We start from the raw sequence: 12,282 nt of genomic DNA on the forward strand, positions 1-12,282 counted from the left end.
AATATCCCATCCCTGGTAGTATCAATATCCCATCCCTGGTAGTATCAATATCCCATCCCTGGTAGTGTCAATATCACATCCCTGGTAGTATCAATATCCCATCCCTGGTAGTATCAATATCCCATCCCTGGTAGTGTCAATATCCTATCCCTGGTAGTATCAATATCCCATCCCTGGTAGTGTCAATATCCCATCCCTGGTAGTATTAATATCACATCCCTGGTAGTATCACTATCAATATCCCATCCCTGGTAGTGTCAATATCCCATCCCTGGTAGTGTCAATATCCCATCCCTGGTAGTATCAATATCCCTATCAATATCCCATCCCTGGTAGTGTCAATATCCCATCCCTGGTAGTGTCTATATCCTATCCCTGGTAGTATCAATATCCCATCCCTGGTAGTGTCAATATCCCATCCCTGGTAGTATCACTATCAATATCCCATCCCTGGTAGTGTCAATATCCCATCCCTGGTAGTGTCAATATCCCATCCCTGGTAGTATCAATATCCCATCCCTGGTAGTATCCATATCACTATCAATATCCCATCCCTGGTAGTGTCAATATCCCATCCCTGGTAGTGTCAATAACCCATCCCTGGTAGTGTCAATATCCCATCCCTGGTAGTATCAATATCCCTATCAATATCCCATCCCTGGTAGTGTCAATATCCCATCCCTGGTAGTGTCAATATCCCATCCCTGGTAGTGTCAATATCCCATCCCTGGTAGTGTCAATATCACTATCAATATCCCATCCCTGGTAGTGTCAATATCACATCCCTGGTAGTGTCAATATCACTATCAATATCCCATCCCTGGTAGTGTCAATATCCCATCCCTGGTAGTGTCAATATCCCATCCCTGGTAGTATCAATATCCCATCCCTGGTAGTGTCAATATCACTATCAATATCCCATCCCTGGTAGTGTCAATATCACATCCCTGGTAGTGTCAATATCACTATCAATATCCCATCCCTGGTAGTGTCAATATCCCATCCCTGGTAGTGTCAATATCCCATCCCTGGTAGTATCAATATTCCATCCCTGGTAGTATCAATATCACATCCCTGGTAGTATCAATATCCCATCCCTGGTAGTATCAATATCCCATCCCTGGTAGTATCAATATCCCATCCCTGGTAGTATCAATATCCTATCCCTGGTAGTATCAATATCCCATCCCTGGTAGTATCAATATCCCATCCCTGGTAGTATTAATATCACATCCCTGGTAGTATCACTATAAATGTCCCATCCCTGGTAGTGTCAATATCCCATCCCTGGTAGTGTCAATATCCCATCCCTGGTAGTATCAATATCCCATCCCTGGTAGTGTCAATATCACTATCAATATCCCATCCCTGGTAGTGTCAATATCACATCCCTGGTAGTGTCAATATCACTATCAATATCCCATCCCTGGTAGTGTCAATATCCCATCCCTGGTAGTGTCAATATCACTATCAATATCCCATCCCTGGTAGTGTCGATATCCCATCCCTGGTAGTGTCAATATCACTATCAATATCCCATCCCTGGTAGCATCAATATCCCATCCCTGGTAGTGTCAATATCACTATCAATATCCCATCCCTGGTAGTGTCAATATCCCATCCCTGGTAGTCTCAATATCCCATCCCTGGTAGTATCAATATCACATCCCTGGTAGTATCAATATCCCATCCCTGGTAGTATCAATATCCTATCCATGGTAGTATCAATATCCCATCCCTGGTAGTGTCAATATCCCATCACTGGTAGTGTCAATATCCTATCCCTGGTACTGTCAATATCCCATCCCTGGTAGTATCAATATCCTATCCCTGGTACTGTCAATATCCCATCCCTGGTAGTGTCAATATCCCATCCCTGGTAGTGTCAATATCCCATCACTGGTAGTGTCAATATCCTATCCCTGGTACTGTCAATATCCCATCCCTGGTAGTATCAATATCCTATCCCTGGTACTGTCAATATCCCATCCCTGGTAGTGTCAATATCCCATCCCTGGTAGTATCAATATCCTATCCCTGGTACTGTCAATATCCCATCCCTGGTAGTGCCAATATCCCATCCCTGGTAGTATCAATATCCTATCCATGGTAGTATCAATATCCCATCCCTGGTAGTGTCAATATCCCATCACTGGTAGTGTCAATATCCTATCCCTGGTACTGTCAATATCCCATCCCTGGTAGTATCAATATCCTATCCCTGGTACTGTCAATATCCCATCCCTGGTAGTGTCAATATCCCATCCCTGGTAGTGTCAATATCCCATCACTGGTAGTGTCAATATCCTATCCCTGGTACTGTCAATATCCCATCCCTGGTAGTATCAATATCCTATCCCTGGTACTGTCAATATCCCATCCCTGGTAGTGTCAATATCCCATCCCTGGTAGTATCAATATCCTATCCCTGGTACTGTCAATATCCCATCCCTGGTAGTGTCAATATCCCATCCCTGGTAGTATCAATATCCTATCCCTGGTACTGTCAATATCCCATCCCTGGTAGTATCAATATCCTATCCCTGGTACTGTCAATATCCCATCCCTGGTAGTATCAATATCCTATCCCTGGTACTGTCAATATCCCATCCCTGGTAGTATCAATATCCTATCCCTGGTACTGTCAATATCCCATCTCTGGGAGTATCGGTAGGATAGTCAGTTTTACAAGGGTAAGTTTGGCGGCGTGAGTGAAGGATGCTTTGTTGCGGAATAGAAAGCCGACTCTAGATTTGATTTTAGATTGGAGATGTTTGATATGAGTCTGGAAGGAGAGTTTACAGTCTAGCCAGACACCTAGGTACTTATAGATGTCCACATATTCTAGGTTGGAACCATCCAGGGTGGTGATGCTAGTCGGATGTGCGGGTGAATATCCCACGTAGAGTCACATTTTCATGAATAAAGTAAGGAAGACCCAAGTCACTGAAACGAATCCCTGCCATCAGAAAAGAGTTGTGTAAATTCCATAGTCTGACAGGTATATCATGTAAATTCCTAATGGATATTCTTGCATAGTGTAAAGCACAGATTATTACGAATCACAATCCATCTGACCAATGCGAGGAAGGAGATCATTTTGCGCCAAACCTGTTTTGATGTTGTCACGTGGGGAAAAGATGGCGGAAGTGGATGATGAGTTGGAATCAAGCAGCGCGTCAAGTAAAGTTGGCGAATACGATTGTTCTGAAGTATCAATAAACTGGAACTAAAAGGAAATAGTCTCAAGTGGAGGATACGTTTATGAATCATAATGAATCGCTTCCTGTTTGAGATGCATTTGTTGGGTAAAGATGCATATGTAGGATACCTGTTTGAAGTGTCTAATGGTGAAGTATGCGCTGGGGAAAGTGGATTCTGTCAGAGTGACCAGGAGTGGTCTTTATTTGGATTCATTGTATTTCTGAAGAACAGAGGAAGATTGCAGTGAGCCTCAAAAGAATCCGGACAACAGAAGTTTTGAACTTTCGGAGTAGAGACACCCGTCAAAGGAGTCATCTCAGGGGTGACGACTGATGTTCAGGTTGAATCCTTGAAGAGACTTCCTGGTGCGGTTGACGCCCCGGGCGTCTGCCCCGCTGGGTGACTGAAGGAAAAGAAGAACGTCTGTTGTATCTATGATCGTACGCTATCCATTTGTTTTTTTTGTATGTTATTTTAATATATGAGAATTGACCAATGATATCAGGCCATGATTACAGACACCTGTGTGTCTTTTGACACTATTTAAATGAGTCACCCCGCAGTGTTTTGTCGTTACACCCTGATGAAGACAGCTTGTCTGTCGATACGTTGGACAAAAATCATTTTTGCATCTGAGCTCCTAGAGTGTGTGGCTCTCCTTTATATTGTTTAAGAGGACGCACCACAGCCTGTAGTAAATGTTTTCTGCCAGTCACACGTGTGTTAAAAGGTGTATTAGGGTGTGTTAAAGGTGTGTTAAAGAGGTGTATTTTGTGACTTTTGTAACGGATGTGAAACGGCTAGCTTAGTTAGCGTGGGCGCTAAATAGCGTTTCAATCAGTGACGTCACTTGCTCTGAGACCTTGAAGTAGTAGTTCCCCTTACTCTGCAAGGGCCGCGGCTTTTGTGGAGCGATGGGTAACGATGCTTCGAGGGTGACTGTTGATGTGTGCAGAAGGTCCCTGGTTCGCGCCCGGGTATGGGCGAGGGGACGGTCTAAATTTGTACTGTTACATTGATGCTGTTGACCCGGATTACTGGTTGCTGCGGAAAAAGGAGGAAGGTCAAAAGGGGGGTGAGTGTAACGGATGTGAAACGGCTAGCTTAGTTAGCGTGGGCGCTAAATAGCGTTTCAATCAGTGACGTCACTTGCTCTGAGACCTTGAAGTAGTAGTTCCCCTTGCTCTGCAAGGGCTGTGGCTTTTGTGGAGCGATGGGTAAAGATGCTTCGAGGGAGACTGTTGATGTGTGCAGAAGGTCCCTAGTTCGCGCCCGGGTATGGGCGAGGGGACGGTCTAAAATTATACTGTTACACTTTCATCAAATCAAATTGTATTTGTCACATTCCCTGAATACAACAGGTGTAGGTAGACCTTACAGTGAAATTCTTACTTTACAAGCCCTTAACCAACAATGCAGTTTTAAGAAAAATAAGTGTAAAGTAAAAAATAGATAAGAGTAAAATAACTCATTTAAAGAGCAGCGGTAACATAACAGTAGCAAGGCTATCTATAAGGTGTACCCTTATAGAGTCAATGGCATTGCCACAGTTATAAACTGCACAAGTATCAAAGAAATTAAAGAAACTGGGTATTATTGTTGCTGCAGCAGAAACGTTTTTGTGACTAAAGGATTTTTACATCTGAAAGACTTGCAAGGGGTACTGGCACCAGAAGACCAGTCCTCCCAGGGACCCCTTGAGCCTATGTTGGGATCAGATCTGTTTTAAACAGAAACATTGTTTGATTTAGTTTAGTTTTTATATGTAATTTTGGTAGTTTGGTGTTTTTTTGTGGGTTTTTTGTTCCATTTTGGGAATCCTGTTTCCATCGCGCACAGCAGGTGGCAGAATGCACATTCAATTGTGCGATCTCCAATAGAAGAAGATGTTGCCACGTGATGTGTACTGGATCAGCTGATATATGGCCACGTGATTTTTAACAACAAGGAAGAAGCCGTTTGCACCGAAGAACATACAGCGTTTTTTTACAACGTTTATAATCAGTGATGATTATGTTTAACGTTCATTATTCTTCTTTTAAGTTTTCCTTGTTTTGAATGCAGTATTACGTGTTAATAGATAATTTGGTTGTTTTTAAATGTTCGGAACCCGACTAGATACTTTTATCTGGCAACAATTCCTGCAGAAGCCACAACAATGAGCGCGTTTAGAAAAAGAGGAAGCGTTCTTGTTGTCCTTTATTACGTCGGGAGTTTTCACGTCCTTTTCGGATACAATATATCCAGAGGAGAGCAGCACGATCTCAGCCTGAACAGGAAATGGACCATACAGAACTCAAATGGGTCTCTGTCGCTTCCTGCAGAGGTACCGGGGTGTGTACACTCTGCTCTCCTGAAACAGGGCTTTATCAAGGTGAGAAGAGCTGTGATGTTTTCTGTCTTTTTTTTAAGCCAGGTGAGCGAGAAGGGGGTAGCAGCTTCCCAATATGGCGAACGGAGTACACGCGAGTGGTGGTCGACTGGGAAAGCAGTCATCCCTCACTTAAACAATACTATCGCCATCTACTGGCCAGTTTACCTACAGCAATCACAACAAGTGGTCCCTCACTAAAACCAATATGGTCGCCTTCTATTAGCCGGTGTATGTTTGGCCAAACTGTTGTCTGGTATAATCATCATGAAACACAGAAGTCAGGTTCCTTTACTAATGTATTTACTACAACTTTGAACCAACACTTCACTTCTTATTCTCCTTTACTCCTTCGTCTGCATCTCGGTTATCAAATATAATTATTGAATTTATGTCCAAAATATCATATCATATATGTCTTCTTTTTCAAATGTCACAGTAATACAGCTACCCGTATTCCAGTCACCATATTGGGGGACAGCTACCCGTATGCCAGTCACCATATTGGGGGACAGCTACCCATACTCCAGTCACCATACTGGGGGACAGCTACCCATACTCCAGTCACCATACTGGGGGACAGCTACCCATATTCCAGTCACCATATTGGGGGACAGCTACCCATACTCCAGTCACCATATTGGGGGACAGCTACCCGTATGCCAGTCACCATATTGGGGGACAGCTACCCATACTCCAGTCACCATACTCGGGGACAGCTACCCGTATTCCAGTCACCATATTGGGAGACAGCTACCTGTACTCCAGTCACCATATTGGGCTACAGCTACCCGTATTCCAGTCACCATATTGGGGGACAGCTACCCGTATTCCAGTCACCATATTGGGGGACAGCTACCCATACTCCAGTCACCATACTCGGGGACAGCTACCCATATTCCAGTCACCATATTGGGGGACAGCTACCTGTACTCCAGTCACCATATTGGGCTACAGCTACCCGTATTCCAGTCACCATATTGGGGGACAGCTACCCGTATTCCAGTCACCATATTGGGGGACAGCTACCCATACTCCAGTCACCATACTGGGGGACAGCTACCCGTATTCCAGTCACCATACTGGGGGACAGCTACCCGTATGCCAGTCACCATATTGGGGGACAGCTACCCATACTCCAGTCACCATACTCGGGGACAGCTACCCATATTCCAGTCACCATATTGGGGGACAGCTACCTGTACTCCAGTCACCATATTGGGCTACAGCTACCCGTATTCCAGTCACCATATTGGGGGACAGCTACCCGTATTCCAGTCACCATATTGGGGGACAGCTACCCATACTCCAGTCACCATATTGGGGGACAGCTACCCGTATTCCAGTCACCATACTGGGGGACAGCTACCCGTATTCCAGTCACCATACTGGGGGACAGCTACCCGTATGCCAGTCACCATATTGGGGGACAGCTACCCGTATTCCAGTCACCATATTGGGGGACAGCTACCCATACTCCAGTCACCATACTGGGGGACAGCTACCCGTATTCCAGTCACCATACTGGGGGACAGCTACCCGTATGCCAGTCACCATATTGGGGGACAGCTACCCATACTCCAGTCACCATACTCGGGGACAGCTACCCATATTCCAGTCACCATATTGGGGGACAGCTACCTGTACTCCAGTCACCATATTGGGCTACAGCTACCCGTATTCCAGTCACCATATTGGGGGACAGCTACCCGTATTCCAGTCACCATATTGGGGGACAGCTACCCATACTCCAGTCACCATATTGGGGGACAGCTACCCATACTCCAGTCACCATACTGGGGGACAGCTACCCGTATTCCAGTCACCATATTGGGGGACAGCTACCCATACTCCAGTCACCATACTGGGGGACAGCTACCCATACTCCAGTCACCATATTGGGCTACAGCTACCCGTACTTGAGATCAGCTGACTGACAAATTACCACATTTTTTACATGAAAATGCCTGGTTCTCTCTCTCTTTTGTCTCTCTCTCCTGTCTCTCTCTCTCTCCTGTCTCTCTCTGTCTTTCAGGATCTCTACTTCAGGTTCAATGATGTAGCATACAGGTGGATCGCTCTTGACAACTGGACATACACGACTACATTTTCTGCCTCAACAGAGCTAAGGTACTGTTTACACAGCTTACAATTCCAGCCCCATGGTGTCACTGTATTCACTACTCCCAGGGCTGCTGCCCCGGACACTGGACAAGCCTTGTCTTTCAGGGCCTGTTCCCTGGACTCAGAACAAGCCTCGACTTTCAGGGCCGGTTCCCCGGACTCAGAACAAGCCTTGTCTTTCAGGGCCGGTTCCCCGGACACTGGACAAGCCTTGTCTCGGACTAAAAATAACCTTCGATAGAGATTCTCCATTGAGCTGTCTTTTTAGTCTAGAACTAGGCTTAATTTGTGTCCGTGGAGCCACCCCTCAGTTTTTCTAAGATAGACCTTCCTGTCCTCTGCTCCAGGGCTAAACAAAGAGTCCAGCTGGTGTTTGAAGGAGTGGACACTGTAGCGTCCATCTCTCTGAATGGAGTTGTTGTGGGAAAGACAGACAACATGTTCCGCAGATATGTATGGAAAAAGTATATTATTTACCTTATGAATGTTGTTTACGTTGCACATTTTGTAGCATATAATTCAAGGTGTGTCTAATCATGTATGATAGTTTAGTTAAATGGTCAAATCTGTTTTATCATTTACGTAGTATGTATGTATAGTGATTATGTTTGATCTGGCCCAAACATAACGACCATAAGCCATTTAGCAGACACCTTTATCCAAAGAGACATCCTCCAGAGCGTGCACACATTTTACCCAGAGGGCATCGAACCCCGAATCCCGGCATTGCAAGCACTATGCTTTACCAACTGAGGCTGGGCCACTTGATAACATGATTCCCTGATGTTCAGGACTTCAGCGTAGGCCAGTTGTTGAGGGAGGGGGAGAACGTTGTGAAGGTGAGCCTCCTCTCCCCTGTCTTGTACGCCTCAGAGAGGAGTCAGGCTCACTCCTCCTACAGCGTGCCCCCTGACTGTCCTCCACCCGTTCAGAAGGGAGAATGTCACGTCAACTTTATCAGAAAGGTGAGTGGCTTTTCATCTTTTCAGTTAATAGTACTTATTGTGTGTTGACAGAAAATATTCAATTTTTTAACAATATTAGCTTAGTAACGTTAAGCTAATTTTCTAGCTAGCTAGCACAAACAATGTTATCTTGTCTAGTAGACCTAGCTAGCTACGTCAGTAACCAACTTTAATGTCCTTCTCTGGACTGACATTTGCAATTGCTTATTTCAATTTACCTCGGTGTTTCATGTCCACACCATAACGCAACGCTGGCATCCTGCACATTGAGACACTTTTTACTCTGTCATTCACCACATTCTTATTGGCAGGCTCGACAGCCTTGGTTTCTCTAATGACTGCCTCGCCTGGTTCACCAACTACTTCTCTGATAGAGTTCAGTGTGTCAAATCGGAGGGCCTGTTGTCTGGACCTCTGGTAGTCTCTATGGGGGTGCCACAGGGTTCAATCCTCGGGCCAACTCTCTTCTCTGTATACATCAATGATGTCGCTCTCGCTGCTGGTGATTCTTTGATCCACCTCTACGCAGATGACACCATTCTGTATACTTCTGGCCCCTCTTTGGACACTGTGTTAACTAACCTCCAGACGAGCTTCAATGCCATACAACTCTCCTTCTGTGGCCTCCAACTGCTCTTATATGCAAGTAAAACTAAATGCATGCTTTTCAATCGATCGCTGCCCGCACCTGCCTGCCCGTCCAGCATCACTACTCTGGACGGTTCTGACTTAGAATACGTGGACAACTACAAATACCTGGGTGTCTGGTTAGACTGTAAACTCTCCTTCCAGACTCACATTAAACATCTCCAATCCAAAATTAAATATAGAATCAGCTTCCTATATCGCAAAAAGCATCCTTCACTCATGCTGCCAAGTCTCTGCTAGGTAAAGCCTCGACTTATCTCAGCTCACTGATCACCATAGCAGCACCCACTCGTAGCACGTGCTCCAGCAGGTATATTTCACTGGTCACCCCCAAAGCCAATTTCTCCTTTGGTCGCCTTTCCTTCCAGTTCTCTGCTGCCAATGACTGGAACGAACTGCAAACATCTCTGAAGCTGGAGATTCATATCTCCCTCACTAGCTTTAAGCACCAGTTGTCAGAGCAGATCACTGCACCTGTACATAGCCCATCTGTAAACTGCCCATCTATCTACCTACCTCATCCCCATACACTATTTATTTATTTATCTTGCTCCTTTGCACCCCAGTATCTCTACCTGCACATTCATCTTCTGCTGATCTACCATTCCAGTGTTTAATTGCTATATTGTAATTACTTCGCCACCATGGCCTATTTATTTCCTTATCTTACCTCATTTGCACTCACTGTATATAGACTTTTTGTTTTCTTTTGTTCTACTGTATTATTGACTGTATGTTTTGTTTATTCCATGTGTAACTCTGTGTTGTTGTTTGTGTCGAACTGCTTTGCTTTATCTTGGCCAGGTCGCAGTTGTAAATGATAACTTGTTCTCAACTAGCCTACCTGGTTAAATAAAGGTTAAATAAAAATGTAATAAAAAAAAATATGTCCACTGGTTTCTAGTGGTGTTGATGTTCTTCTTCCGGCTCCATTTATCATGACGGACACATTATCTATGACATTATCCATCACATTATCCAGATAATGTAGCTGCCGCTCTCACAACCAAAATAAACGTCTTCAGAAATAGAAGGCATTTCGGAGGAGGCAAAAATCAGGTGGAACCATTCTAGCCAATCAGAGGGCAGATCTCACTGTGAACAACAGGCACAACTGTTTCCGCTAGTTACCACAGCCACAAAGACGATAGTCTACATCGTAGACATTCATGAAAACTAAAATTCGCTTTGTGGTTTTCATTTAAGGTTAGGGATAAGTTTAACACTGTGGTTAAGGTTTCAAATCACCATCCAACATACAGATGCTTATGACGTTGGAGTCATTATTGTGTGTCCTAGAAAATAACAGTCAATTATATTTGTTTTCACCATTCACCCGTTGGATAACTCTCCTGTCTGATGGTCTTTTACCCCACCAGGCTCAGAGTTCCTTCAGCTGGGACTGGGGACCGTCATTCCCAACCCTGGGGCTGTGGAAGGGTGTTCATCTGGAGGCCTTTGATGTGCTACGCCTAATCCATCTCTCTACTGTACCAGTCTATAGTATGTCTCTGTGTCTCTCTCTGTGTCTCTCTCTGTGTCTCTCTCTGTGTCTTTCTCTGTGTCTCTCTCTGTGTCTCTCTCTGTGTCTCTCTCTGTGTCTCTCTCTGTGTCTCTCTCTACTGTACCAGTCTATAGTATGTCTCTGTGTCTCCCTCTCTTTCTCTCTCTACTGTACCAGTCTATAGTATGTCTCTGTGTCTCTCTCTGTGTCTCTCTCTGTCTCTCTGTCTCTCTATCTCTCTGTCTCTCTATCTCTCTGTCTCTCTATCTCTCTGTCTCTCTGTCTCTCTCTCTCTCTGTCTCTGTGTCTCTCTGTGTCTCTGTCTCTCTGTCTCTCTGTGTCTCTGTCTCTCTGTCTCTCTGTCTCTCTGTCTCTCTGTCTCTCCATGTGTCTGACTCTCTGTTTGTCTCTCTCTCTCTCTCTCTCTCTGCATGGGTATCTAACTATTCTGAACTTATCTATACAGCTACTCTGTGAACTCTCCTAGGCTGAATCCCAAATCACCCCCTTGCGCCTCTGGCCTCCATTTGTGCGTTCTGCCTTCGCCATATGCACAAGTGTCCCACATCTGAGGGAGTTAAAATGATGGAATGTGTATTAGACTCTTCGATAGCCACTTTGACCGAGTCTTGCTTCGCTGCTGGCTTGACAGTGAAGTAGTATCCCATAATGCACCGCGTGCCTAATTTAGGATCCATGACACATGTAACATATTAAATACTTTCCGAATGAACTGTTTCCCTAACTGTTACTGAGGTATATTTATTGTGAGACGACGGGGAGAATTTTCTCAGTTGAATTTCATATTTGTTTTATTATTTAAATGGTTCATGCGTCATTAAAGTCAGGAGTTTTTCCAGAAGGTGAGGGGTTTATTTATCTCCTCACCACTCTGGAAGTTACCTTCTGAGTTTTATCAGCAACACGTGACAACAGAGGGCCCTCCGTGCGAGTTGATAGGGGCGAGGGGGTGGTTTGGGATTCACCGCTAGTCATGGAAAGCCGTCTTCTTCCTCTTCTTACTCTTCCTGTCTCCCAGACTCCTCTCTGTCTCAGTGGGTGGTAACGGTGGAAGTGTTGGTTGATGCTGTGGAGGAGACTAAAGTCCAGGTCAACCTCTCTCTGATGGAGCTGTCTACAGAACAAACCTTCATGGTGTTGTTTCCCTCTGGGCAGAGCAAGAACACATTGAGCCTCCATGTCAACACAGTTAGTATGGGCTGCTGGGTGGGAAGGTGACTTATGGTTCTGGAACTAATGGCTCCCTGTTCCCTTTATAGTGCCCTACTCTGTTGACCAGTCCTCTACAGTATAGTGCCCTACTGTTGACCAGAGTCCTCTACAGTATAGTGCCCTACTGTTGACCAGAGTCCTCTACAGTATAGTGCCCTACTGTTGACCAGTCCTCTACAGTATAGTGACCTACTGTTGACCAGAGTCCTTTACAGTATAGTGCCCTACTGTTG

The 12,282-nt window shown here is 45.0% G+C and overlaps 1 protein-coding gene across 6 annotated transcripts in view; it reads left to right on the forward strand.

Annotated features, from left to right (window-relative positions):
- The first annotated feature begins 5,083 nt into the window (after positions 1-5,083).
- manba (mannosidase, beta A, lysosomal) overlaps positions 5,084-12,282 on the forward strand; it is a 41,978-nt gene continuing 34,779 nt past the window's right edge. For all 6 annotated transcript variants that reach the window (XR_016489108.1, XR_016489109.1, XM_090211724.1 and 3 more), the window contains exons 1-6: positions 5,084-5,578; positions 7,611-7,705; positions 8,047-8,152; positions 8,491-8,664; positions 10,692-10,815; positions 11,856-12,025. Coding sequence is in view for 4 of the 6 variants with exons in the window: in XM_090211724.1 (XP_090067850.1) it covers positions 5,363-5,578; positions 7,611-7,705; positions 8,047-8,152; positions 8,491-8,664; positions 10,692-10,815; positions 11,856-12,025 (885 nt within the window). In the remaining 2 variants the exon portion in view is untranslated. The remainder of the gene's footprint in view (positions 5,579-7,610; positions 7,706-8,046; positions 8,153-8,490; positions 8,665-10,691; positions 10,816-11,855; positions 12,026-12,282) is intronic.

The sequence above is a fragment of the Oncorhynchus mykiss genome, chromosome 19 (assembly GCF_057628025.1).
Source record: "Oncorhynchus mykiss isolate SJ-2025 chromosome 19, ASM5762802v1, whole genome shotgun sequence".
Lineage (NCBI taxonomy): Eukaryota > Metazoa > Chordata > Actinopteri > Salmoniformes > Salmonidae > Oncorhynchus > Oncorhynchus mykiss.